We start from the raw sequence: 13,067 nt of genomic DNA on the forward strand, positions 1-13,067 counted from the left end.
GTAACCTTCTGAGAAGTTGAGACCAGGGCATCTATGAGCATAAGTTAGAATACAACAAGCAAAACAAATAAATTTGTTAAGATACTGGCTTGATCATAAGTACAAATAGGAGGAAAAGCTGTTTTTTTGTTTTTTGCTATGTTTTGTGTTCTTTATGCAGATACTGAATTTCAGAGTAGGAAGAAGTCACCTGAGGGAAAGCTACCCTCCACACTTGGGCTTTTGCAGATGAAGAAACCATAATCATTTCCTTGAGAAGGGTGTCATAACACACTGAGATGTTACCTCTATCTAGTGTGACTCCAGCCCCTAAGAAGGTTCCACAGAGAAAACTTTCCTAAGAAAACGATCTGCTCTTACAATGCTGTCTGGGCTATTATGACACAGGCTTTAGAGTTAGGCAGGACAATTCAGTGTGTGCCAAGCACGAGGGCTTCAAGTACTAAAGAAAGACCTTAGGGATTATCTCCTCTGACTTCCTCACTTTACACAAGGGAAAAAGACGACCCAGAAAAGTAAAGCAACCAGGCCAGAGCTCCCCATGAGGTGGGAATGAGTTTCCTAGTGGTGGCACTACTAACATTTTTTGGACCAGATACGTCTTGGGTGGGAGAGGGCTGTCCTGTGCATTGCAGGATATTTAGTAGCTCCCCTGGCCAATAGCAATCCCCCCACCCAACTGTGACAATCAAAAGTGTCTCAAAACATTGCTGAATGTCCTCAGAGAGTGGAAGGGCAGGACAAAATTGCCCCCGGTTGGGAACCACTGGGTTAGAAGCTGAGACAACCAGAAACCAAATCCCTCTCTTTCCTCATATGGTGCTCTTTCACTATGTGAACACTTCTTGTTCAATAAATACTTTGGGAATAGGGAGAACTGATTAAGGCATTAAGCTATCACTAATACTGAGTACATGTTAAATGATATTATTAACAAGCTCTTAAGAATGAGCCTTTAAATAGCAGTCTTAAAGATATGAACTAAATACATTTATCCATCTAATTGTATGTTCCTGACATGAATATAAATGCATATTTTCATGTACATCTATGAAACAATGAGTCTCTCCGTTTTGGCTGGGCAAAATATGGTAATGTCAGTTAAAAGATACTTCAGGGAGGGGTGCCTGGGTGGCTCAGTCGGTTAAGCGGCCGACTTCGGCTCAGGTCATGATCTCGCGGTCCGTGAGTTGGAGCCCCGCGTCGGGCTCTGTGCTGACAGCTCAGAGCCTGGAGCCTGTTTCAGATTCTGTGTCTCCCTCTCGCTGACCCTCCCCTGTTCATGCTCTGTCTCTCTCTGTCTCAAAAATAAATAAAACGTTAAAAAAAATTAAAAAAAAAAAGATACTTCAGGGAGAAATTCCTCTAAAAATGGCAAAATTTCTTACCATCCTTAAACAAACTCACTACACATTGCACCTAAATATAGATCATCTTTTTTTTTTTAATTAACAAGAAGAGACCCTGATTGCCAAGTTATTTAATCATCTTATTATAAAGATCAGACGCTCAGTTCAAAGAGCTGCAGTTTCCTAAAATAGTGCTTTAAAACAGTGCCAGATTCCTTATTAAACACAGAGGAGAAAATCAGGCTTAAAAATAGAGGATGCACAGCTTCTACCACCAGCAGCCACCTCTGATTTTGGAGTTCCAGATAACTACGGTTTCAGATATTACCTGTTTCTCTTTTTCCGGTGTTCTCTATTAGAATTTTCTGATTCACTACCACTGCTCGTGTTACAGCGTGAGCGTGACCTGAGGACAAAATGAGAAGAACAAAAGAAAAAAAAACCACATTTATGACAAATAAAAAAATTTCAGGAAGGTTCATATTGGTTCTTTGGAATGACTTTTGCAGTGAAATGACTAAGCCAAACATAAGTAGCTGTATCATCCCTCCCTCAGTCAGTGTTACTCAATTCAGTAAGACAGCCGAATGAGTCTACAGACATGTGAAAGCAGATGAAGGCAAATGTCACCATGCTCCCCAAAAAGACCACAAAATCAAGCACTTCCAACAGAACTCTGACACGGCAAAGCTCTAAGTCCCTGTGGTAGACTAACTATGGATACAAAGTCCTGTCACATCCCCCACCCATCGACAGAGGTAGAGTCTATTTCCCCTCCCCTTGAATTAGCCCTGGCCCTGTGACTGACTTCATCAACAGAATGACATGGAAGGGATACCCTGCCAGCTCCAGGACTATCTCTTAACAGGGCTGGTAGCTCCTGCTTCCTCCCGGCTGCCATCTCAAGAAGCCTAGACCAGCCAGGGAGAGAGACCATAGAGAGAAAGAAGCCCCAGGCCTCCTACCATTCCGCCAAGACAAAAGACATGAGAGAGAAAGGCCTCTTGAATATTCCAGTCCTAGCTGCCATTTGACAGCAGCTTCATGTGAGACTAGTGAAACCAACCTGTTCATCAACAGAATCATATAACATATATATGGTTGTTGCTTTAAGCCACTAAATTTTGGGGTGGTTTTAATATAGCAATAGATAACGAAGAGAGTTCCTCTGAGATACAATGAAGCAGAAAAAAAGAGAAATTGCTAAGGATGCTACAGAAGGTAAGACTGAGAAACAACTGAAGCCAAAAGTGGCATTTGAAAGTCAATTTTTTGATCATAGCCTTAAAGTAGCCACTAATAAAATCATAACGACAACAACAAAAAAATCCCCGTTCTTGCTTCAACTCTGAGTAGTGCTAATCCTTCCTCCCTCTCCCTGACCCTCCTTCCATTTTTACTTTTTTACCTCCTCCTTTGCTTTAGATCTGAGTCTTCACCACTGTTATGGGCTTTCCTATAGAAAACAAATAAATGAAGATATTAAAGAAAATAGAAAGTGATCAGTTGGCTAAGGAAAACACAGCAAAATGAGTTTCACTTCAGTTAATGCATCTCAGTTTTGTATTCTTTCATTCACCAAATATTTAAATCACACAATACACCCAGTCCCAGAAGTAGAACAGAACACTGGCCTCAAAAAGCCAGCAACCTAACAGAGGTTGCAGACAGTCTACAAACAACAATGCACAACACGTCTGTTAAATTCTATTCATCTGAAGCTAGGGTTGTCTGCAGTTCCTAGGTCTGTAATCTGCCCAGTCAAGTTCTGCCATAATCTAAATGACGTCAGCTCTCACTTACATGTCCTTTCCAACACCCTGGCCCGTGACCAAGTCCCTTGACCATTTTTCGGATGATCTCTTTACGATAACTCAGCAATCCACATCATGGCCACACTTTGGACATTATCATCTATAACCACCTCCAAACTTTGGTCTGTGACCACAATCTCTTCCCCTTCCTGTTTATACCTCTGAACAGCTTTGATGGGGCCTCCTGGTTAAACATGCAGGCTCTGGAGCCAGACAACCTGAACGTGACTCCCATCTCCTCCACTGAGGAGTTGTGTAATTTTTACTTCTCTACTAAGTGCTTTAGTTTTAATGGAACCTCCCACAAGAGTTGTTATGAGGATAAAATGAATTAATACATTTAAAATGCACAGAGTAGGACCTGACTCACTGAAGCACCCAGTAAATGTTAGCTGTTATTATTATTGCTTTTTTCCACTACTTCCATTCTACCTTTCTTTGATCTCAATAGGACCGTTTGTTTATTGACCTTGCTACTTTCCGTCAGCTTTTCTTGGCCTTCTTCCTGACTCAACTGAGATTTCCCTCATTTCGATAACATGTGTGCCAAGACCCAGAACTTCCTCCAACTCTCTGTTTTTGGTTCAGCCTTTTGGGCAAGATCCCATTCACGGGTAAATCAAACTATCCAGGTCCTCTAAGCCAGCCTTCAACAGCTAGCTGAGCAGTGCTGGAGGGAGTTACACAAAAGGGCATATTAGTTACACTACAAATCCATGTTCATAAACTTCGGGTGAATCCACAACATCCTAACGCCTTTCTATGATCTAAATACTCTCTCTCTGCAAAGCAGTTTCAAACCCTTTTTACCTTGTAACCCTCTGATACACTGGTCCCTCTGCATCGGCAGTTGACTTTGTTCTCTCCTTCCAAAGGCAAAAGTAGCCATCAGATGGCAACTCTTTCATCTTCCTGTTACCAAAAATAAAAAATGCCTACATCTTCCTCTGTTATTTACAGATCTGTCCTCACAACTAAGGTCAGTCTCTCCACCTGTGTTGTGTGGGTCCTATCACCTCTTAACTTCTCAATGACTTTCAGTAACTACTGTCTTATCCCTGACTTGTCCTTATGGAAAATTCTTTTACCAGCTTTTCACGTTATCAAGTTTCTACTATTTAAACACGCACACATCTACTTGACTCCACATCCCCCTTCATCTTTTTCCCAGTCTATCCTCTCTCCTCCAAAGCACCAAACTTCTTAAGAGAGGTGCCTAAGCTCCTTATCTCTGTTCCTTAACCCTTTATTACATGTGCCTTCACACTCTGATGGGCAGACATGGCTCATGCCACATTCCCCCATTTCTTAAAAATACATATATCAAACAACATAATGTTGAGAGGTCTCTGTCCTTATATCAAAATTTTCAATAATTTTTATTTAGTATAAACACAACTATATATATGTTCACAGATTATCTATACAGTGTTTAAGGAATACAATTCCATTCTTGTATTGGTTTTACAATTATTTTAAGAGACAATAATTGCCTGGTTTTCTATGTACATATCATTTCCTTAGTTTTCCTTATTCTTATCACTGATTCTTCACCTAAACTCTGAGAGCTACAAAACTCTTCCTGAGATGTATGAACACTTAGGACATCTTCCCTGGACCCCTGTGCCCTCCTGCTCACATCCGGATGGTCTATTCCCTAGTACTGCTGCAGAAATATCACTCTGATTACTCTCTTCACTAAAATCCAGGGAATTCTTTCTGCTTCTTTGTAATGGACCCCCTATTTCTAGTTGCCATGACTCCTTGTCTTGTTTTTGGAGAACATATCTTTCAGTTGTTAACAAAGAAAGTCTGCATGTCAGGTACATATTTTTTTTTTTTTTAGAACTGGAATTTCTCAAAATATCTTTATTTGACTATGTAATTATAGTTTATCTGGGCTTAAAATCCTAAATTTAAAAGAACGTCCCCTCAGCATTTTGAAGGCAATGCTTATCTTCTTTCTCTGATATTGCTGTTAATGAGCCCAAAGTCACCATTCTGATTTGTCAACATTTGTGCATGAACTTTTTTTCTCATAATCCTCCCTCCTTCCAACTTTTACAAAACCTCTCTTAACCTATAATGCTTTAAAATTTAATGATAATGGATCTTGGAATAGATCTAATTTTCTAATCTATTATGCCAAATGTCCAGTAGCTTCTCTCTATAAAGTTTGATTATTCAGTCTGGGATATGTTATACTTTGTTATACTTATACTACTTCTTTAATAGTTTCCTCTCCTGCATTTTCTTTTTTTTCCTCCCTAGAAATTTCATTAGTCAAATGTTTGATATCTAGGTTTGATCATTTTTATCCTTATTTCCACATATCTGTTTTGTTTTTGTTCTGCTTTGGGGATGATTTCCTTAACTTTACCTTCCAAACCTTCTACTGATTATTTTAAATTCTGCCACAGGAATATGAAGTCTAAGAATTCCCACTTGTTCTTCTCATATCAAAATTTTCTTTTTCCTAAAGATAATTATACTTCTAAGACATTTTCTTTCTTAAATCGTCTCTATTTCCCGTGAGTATATACACATGCTCCTTACTCTGACTCTGTCTTTCCAAACAGAAGCAATCCTCAAATGCCAAGTGATGATGGCTCTCTCCTCATATTTAAGAATTAGGCACTAAAAACTCTGGAACCCTCTGGATGGTGCAGAGCATGTTAACTGATGGCTTCACTGTGGTGTGGAGCAAAGTAATGTGGGTAATCTCAACCATTTCACTGGAGGATCCCTTGAAAGTTGGTATCTGTAGGTCTTTTGGATCTTGGATCTGTCTTTCGTACAGCAAGAGTCTCTGATCTCATGCTTGGGAGGTACAAACCTGGCGTCTAGCATTCTGGGAATAAAGAGGGAAGGTACCTCTTTAGTAAGCAGATTTTCACTCTTTTGACTTTTCCTATGGCCACAATTTCTCTTTTCTCTTAAAGCAATTTCCTTTGAAGGTAACTCTCTTCAACTAAGCCAAATAAATGCTGGAGTTTCCCTCAGCTCTGTCACTGGCTTGGTGTTTGCATTCTATCTATAGTATCTATCTAGACAACCTCGTCTCTGTTTCATATTTCAATTTACATCTTTAAGAAATTTACCTTTTAGCCGACAGCCAATCTATCTCCAGACTTCTACCCAACAATCCATGTGAATCCTGCACTTAAACTTCTCAAAAATACCAGAAATTCTACGTATCAAAAACCAAACTCACAGTTGTCCTTTTCAAGCCTGTAATGTCCCAGTGACTGTTATTTCAGTGCATCACACTTTAAGTCTGGATTTCATTCCTCACATCTATCACTCCTTCACCCCTCATATCGATCCTCCCAACCCTCCCGATGGGTCTCAAAACCACCCACTTCCTTAAATCTTCACATCACCATCTTGGCCCAAGTTCCCATTAGCCTTCACCAGGGCTTGCACAGTAGCCTGCTGCCAGGCTCTCTCTTTCCACTACTGCCCTCATCCACCCTTGCTCCATAGGACAAGAAAGCTCATCTTTACGTGATACCAATGTGATCTTGTTATAACCCCCTTCTAAAACCTACTGGTCTAACAACCCACATCCTCAACAAGGCTCAGGTGTCCTAGGAGGTGTTTTCTCTCTGGACTCATTTCTAACACATTTCTGTTCACTCTTTATGCTTGAGCAACACTAGCAGCCAGTAAGCCTTCTCATGAATGTTCCCCACTCCCTTCCAGAGGCTTCCAAAGCTTCCGTGCATGCTAACTCCTCCAGCTCTCTTTGCCTACTCTTGTCTCATATTCCAGTTCAAAAATCCAGCCTCTGGGAACCTTTCCCTGGCCTCCCTGACTCATCAACTCAGCAAAACTTCCCCTAATAGTCCTGGTTATACAGGTATTTGGATGATCAAAGTTATCAAGTGGTTACTCTTGGGACACGTGTACTTTTCCGTATGCATGTTAGGTTTCAATAAAAAGTTTTCTAAAATACCCCAAAGCACCACATAACTCTCCGTCAAGAATATATAAAAGTCTGAAGTGCACATGCATTTATATGATTCACATATTTCTTTCTCAACAAACTGTAAACTCCCAAAGCGCAGGGACTCTCTTGGGTGATATTTAACACAGTGCCTACATAAAGTAGGCACTCAATAAATATTTCTGAGTGTAAAGATGGATAGGGGTGAAAACTGTATTGTCAGAAGGCTGGCTTTCTTTTTCTAGAACAGGAACATTTAAAGCAGGCTTCAGGATCTCCATGAACCATGAAAATTACATGAAAGTGTGTACGTATATCTAATTATGTACTTTTTCCCCCTTAGGAATGATCCAACGTTTCATTAGATTCTCAGAGTCCTCTCACCCAAAAAAGGTTAAGGGTCAGTGTTCTAACCTCATCCAGAATTTGACAGATGTACTCATCTAATGACAAACAACTGGCAAAATATAAAATTTTGATATCTTCTATAAAACATGTTATTCTGGCATCCATTACAAAATAGAATAACAGAATCCCGTTATTAAATTTAAGTTCTTGAGATTCTTCTATGCTTTTCACAAATCTCAGTTTTAAATGCCAGAGTTACTCTAGCCATGTAAGGATTTGTGCCCAGGGGCAAGGTAAATATCTGTGAAGATAAAACAAGACTGACAAGGACAGGGACACTCAGAGGGCATTTTACAGTGGAAAGAAACAAAGAATGAGCTTTAGCTCTTCTTTGCCCACATGTAGCAATGGCTAGTCTCAAAACATACATGCCCAATAAAAGACCTTTCAAGTGATACACATAACTGGACAGAAGGCTCTACAGCCGCTCGGACAACAAGATTCTCTTCCCTATGAATCAAAACAGTCTTTCCCCTGGACTGTGTCAATGAAAGGACCCTGTATCCACTCACCACAATTACTTGTCTGTAACTCACAGGAAGCCAACAGAAAATGTATCTCAATATAGAAGTCATTAAGTCTAGATTTCAGAATGTATATACTCCAGACTATTGCAAGCAATTAGTTTGAGGAAAAAAATGTAAATTTTGGTATATTTTAGCAAAACTTGATAAATTCATTTCCAAGTGTGTTAAAATCAAAATGGCCATCTGCTCAACATGTACAATAATTTTATACAGGGAATGCTGTCAAAGTACACTAGCAATTAAGGACGAAAAACTATACAAACCTGTGTCTTTAACAATAATCATGCAGTGCCAAATTCTTAATATATTTAGTAGTTCTCACTACCCATGCCCTCTCAAAACACAGAGGCACTCTAAAGTATCTCCCAGTGGTATTGCCTTGGTTTTAAGTGTTGTCCATGTTGAACCAATCCTTAATAGGGAAATCTTTCTTCCTGCTTTACTTAAATGATGATTAATATCCCTGCCTTTTTCAGATATACAGATCTGTATCCAAACCCAGGTGTGTCACAAAGGACAGCTACCTTACCTCCCCCTAGCCTCTGTTTTCTCATCTGGGCCAGGTATTTTCCATTGGTACTTAGCCCATCCAAACCCATCAATAATCTCCCTTGTTTTGTCAAGACTAGAAGCCTGAGGGGCACCTGGGTGGCTCAGTTGGTTAAGCATCTAGCCTCGGCTCACGTCATGATCTCATGGTTCGTGAGTTTGAGACCCACATCAGGCTCTGTGCTGACAGCTCAGAGCCTGGAGCCTGCTCCGGATTCTGTGTCTCCCTCTCTCCCCAACCCTCCCCTGCTCTCACTCGGTCTCTCTCTCTCAAAAATAAATAAACATCAGGGGCGCCTGGGTGGCTCAGTCGGTTAAGCATCTGACTTCAGCTCAGGTCATGATCTCACAGTCCGTGAGTTCGAGCCCCACGTCGGGCTCTGTGCTGACAGCTCAGAGCCTGGAGCCTGCTTCAGATTCTGTGTCTCCCTTTCTCTCTGCCCCTCCCCTGCTCATGCTCTGTCTCCTTCTATCTCAAAAATAAATAAAGCATTTAAATAAATAAACAAACAAACAAACAAACATTAAAAAAAAAAAAAAGACTAGAAGCCTGAAAACTATTTTCCCAGACTCCTTTGCCAGCTGGGTTCCACTTAGAGAGACACCCAAGTGAGATCTGGAGGCAGGTATGCTTCTGACATCCCTGTGCATTCATGCTTGCACTCCTGAGCAGTGGGAGCCCCATAGCATTAGCTACAGCAGTGGCACCTCTAGCAGGGGCAGCAACAGCAGTTGCTACAGTAGTGGTGCCCACAACAGCATGAGCAACGAGCACAGATTCATGAAGGCCAGCTCAAAGGTGGACACAGTTTTTGATCTCCAAGTAATACCCCACTCTCCTTTAATCCTGTCAGCCCAGGGGCAGTATAGCATCCGTATCTCAGGGGTGCACCCTCCCTGCCTTTTGTTCCTTCAATGCTTCTCACACTTGTGTGCAATTCCCCACATTAATCCCTCTCTGCTGGCAATGCCTAGTGACTGATACATATGCCCATTTCTATAGGGTTATTACAAGGATCAGATAATATGTAGCAAGCAATTTTGCTCAGTACTTGGACCATGATAAATGCCAACTATTATTCCTTTATTCTATCTAATCACTGGTGGTCATGATTTAGCTCTGCCTTTCCTACCTAGTAGGTGAAAGTGTTATTGACCTTTGTCTCCTTAACCACCTAAAGATTTCATTGAAGCCGGACCTGGTTTGAGAAAGCTGGGGAACAAGACTCTGGGAAACTGGCAGAAGTGGAAGGAAATCAAATGGGATGAACTAGCAAGTATCAACAAGGGCACAGAATAAAGAAGGTCTTCTGCTTTCCAGATCCACGGTGATCATGATGGTTATCTGAGAACATGACCTGAACTTCCCGTAAGTATAAAAGTTACCTATGTATGCAGGCACTCAAAGTGAAACACAGTCTCTGTGATGTAGGAATGAAATGAATTTCACTGGTTAGTCATTTCTAGGTCTTTTCTCAGACCTGTTACATTGCCCAGACTGCTTTTCAGAGAGTCCAAAACTTCTAGATATGGACTTTCTTTTTCTTAATGAAGTACACACAAATACAATCACAAAAACAACCTGACCTGCTGGGTAAAATGTAACAGCATCCATTTTCTCTGTGTTTGGAAAGGGGCTTTGTTAAAATTTACACAACATCAGTCTGGAAAACAGAGCACCAAGCCTCAGCTAAGATCTACCTATAAACATAATTTTGTCCTCTCAGGTCAGAACATTTAGTATCTTTTATATATTAAAATAATCATTAATATATATTATATATGTTATATATTTATACATACCATATAATATATTGTTAAAATATGTACATAATATATTTTTTTAACTTATCAGTCTTAATAGCAATACAGAAAGCAAGTTCCTATCAGTATTTTATGAAATTATTCTCTGAAACTCTGTTTAAAAATAATTGCTTTTATCTCAATAGAACATAAGCTTTCTGTTATTCTGAGGAGACCGTCATGATATTATGAGAATAACTTGTGGTAAAAAAGTAACTGGGACCCAGACTTCCTGTTGAAAACTAAAAATCAAGTGGTAATGTTCAGCTCACCTCCTCCTTGTCGGCTGTACAGAGTCATCGCTCCCACAGGAGGGGTTTCGGCGACGCGAGGAGGGGAACTTCGGGGATTTCATGCGGTCACTGGGAGAGTTGTAGAGTCCGCTGGAGTGGGAGAGGAATGGTCAACAATGCTCGAAGAGGGCTTGGAGGAGCAGACACCCCAGCCCAGATCTACACAAGTATTCATACTCTCAGGGGAATACTGGATCAAGGGCATCCAGCTCTCTTTGCTGACCAGATTTATTCAAAGAAAAGAGAGGTAAGGGGCACCTGGGTGGCTCAGTAGGTTAAGCATCTGACTTTGGCTCAGGTCATGATCTTACAGCCAAGAGTTTGAGCCCCGTGTCAGGTTATCTGCTGACAGCACAGAGCCAGCTTGAGATTCTCTCTCTCTCCCTCTCTCTCTCTGCCCCTCCCCTGCTCTCGCATGTGCTCTCTCTCAAAATAAATAAAATAAAGTAAAATACAAATAAAAGAGGGGAAATTATCATTAGTATGTCATTTGGAGTTCAGAAATATACTCTCTTATTCTAAACCATCATAATGACCTTTCAAGCAGTTTCTTAATACACACTGCTTTCTCTTCCTATCTTTCCAGGAGAAAGTTTCATGTTAGGATATATCCTGTTGATTTCTACTTCAGAAGTTCCCAGTCATGCTGATTTAGGAATCTGACTGCCATGTCCATAGCTAGTAATACCCAGCCACAAAGCAGTTGGATTCCCTTATTTAATGAGCTGCAATTGCTAATCCCACTTCAACTGTTCTCCTTCAGAAAAACAATGATTCTCTTTACCTCTGGGGGCCATTTTCTTCCCATGGTGCATGAGATTTGTTTCTTTGGATATCAGGGCTGTTCTCATTCTTTGCTTTCTTAAAGCTTTAATTTAAAAAAAAAGAAAAGAAAAGAAAAGAAATTAACTAGAGAATAAATGGGAGTTAACTTACTTCTTCAGTGAAATTGTTTAACAAAATGTTTTAAAATGTAGTCTTTAAAAAAATATTTTAACGTTTATTTATTTTTGAGAGAGAGACAGAGACAGAGACAGAGCACAAGTGAGGGAAGGATAGAGAGAGAGGGAGACACAGAATCCAAAGCTCAGGCTCTAAGGCTCTGAGCTGTCCCCACAGAGCCCAACACAGGGCTCAAACCCATGAACCATGAGATCATGACTTGAGCCAAAGTTGGATGCTTAACCAACTGGTCCACCAGACAACCCTAAAATGTGTTTTATTTATACTCGTGACTCATTCCAAAAATGGGGTGCCTGGGTGACTCAGTTAAGCATCCAAGTTTGGCTCAGGTCATGATCTCGTGGTTCATGAGTTCAAGCCCTGCATCGGGCCTTGTGTTGACAGCTTGCCTCAGATTGTGCCTCCCTCTCTGCCCTCCCCGCCTGTGCACTCTCACATGCATTCTGTCTCAATAAATAAATAAATAAATAAATAAATAAATAAATATTTTTCAAAAAGAATACGAAGTGGTGGCCTAAAAAAATTCATGTCTCCAGCAAGTACTTTTGGGTCTCCTCCACCTTTTTTTCTAGTATTACTGCTTTAAGTCAACAAAAGCCAGGTCATCCACTGTTAAGGAACTTTAAGGAGAGTCTACCTGAAGGAAGCTAGGGCAAGTGTTAAGGCAAGAAAAGAAGAAAGCTGAAAAGGAAGGAAAGCTGGGGTATTGGGGCTCATGGGGCTTACTGCCTCTTTTCATCTCTGCACATGGGTCTAAATCTATGCAGGTTGGTCAGCTCTGGACAGGCTCACAGTACCCAAATTGACCTTTCCCAGTCCCCCGTTTCCGCCATATCTTGGCTTCCTCCTTCCAAATCAGAATGACTTTTAAATGCTGTTTCCTGACCTAGTATCGTCTTTCTGCCGAAGAATGTAAATATAACTGAGTTGTTATTCAATCCAAACAAATTTTTTTAGACACACATGGGCAGACACAGAGAAAAGCCTGGGGCCACCAGTGGCAGAGGGGAGGTGTATTACCTCTTATTTCCTGGGAGTCTCAGCCTCAGAAAAAGAGAGCTGCTTAACTCCCAATCCACATTGAACCCTGGCTTTTTGAGGAATTCTCTACATAACTGTCCTTGAACAGTCACAGCAGGGTTCTTTGTAAGAGCCAACAAAGAAGAAAGAGCAAGAAATGACAAGGTCATTTCAAAAAGGAAAATAAACTTGTATCCTAGCATACTATACCCATAGGGAATTCATATAAGCCTGGGGCACCTGAGTGGCTCAGTTGGTTAAGTTTCTGACTCTTGATTTCAGCTCAGGTCATGATTTCATAGTTCTTGAGTTCAAGCCCTACATCCAGCTTTGTGCTAACAGTGTGGAGCCTGCTTGGGATTCTCTCTCTCCCTTTCTACTCCTCCCCGGAT

General features: G+C 40.8%; 1 protein-coding gene across 4 annotated transcripts in view; it reads right to left on the reverse strand.

Moving 5' to 3' along the window:
* The window catches only part of EPB41L4A (erythrocyte membrane protein band 4.1 like 4A), a 262,232-nt gene that overhangs the window by 34,432 nt on the left and 214,733 nt on the right, over window positions 1-13,067 (reverse strand). For 2 of the 4 annotated variants that reach the window (XM_043595339.1, XM_043595367.1), the window contains exons 15-18: window positions 11,477-11,560; window positions 10,672-10,782; window positions 2,758-2,805; window positions 1,678-1,755 (exon numbers count right to left, since the gene is read on the reverse strand). In XM_043595339.1, the coding sequence (XP_043451274.1) occupies window positions 1,678-1,755; window positions 2,758-2,805; window positions 10,672-10,782; window positions 11,477-11,560 (321 nt within the window). The remainder of the gene's footprint in view (window positions 1-1,677; window positions 1,756-2,757; window positions 2,806-10,671; window positions 10,783-11,476; window positions 11,561-13,067) is intronic. The other 2 variants (XM_043595348.1, XM_043595359.1) reach the window with 2 other exon arrangements.

This window comes from Prionailurus bengalensis, chromosome A1 (genome assembly GCF_016509475.1).
Source record: "Prionailurus bengalensis isolate Pbe53 chromosome A1, Fcat_Pben_1.1_paternal_pri, whole genome shotgun sequence".
NCBI classification, from domain to species: Eukaryota; Metazoa; Chordata; class Mammalia; order Carnivora; family Felidae; genus Prionailurus; species Prionailurus bengalensis.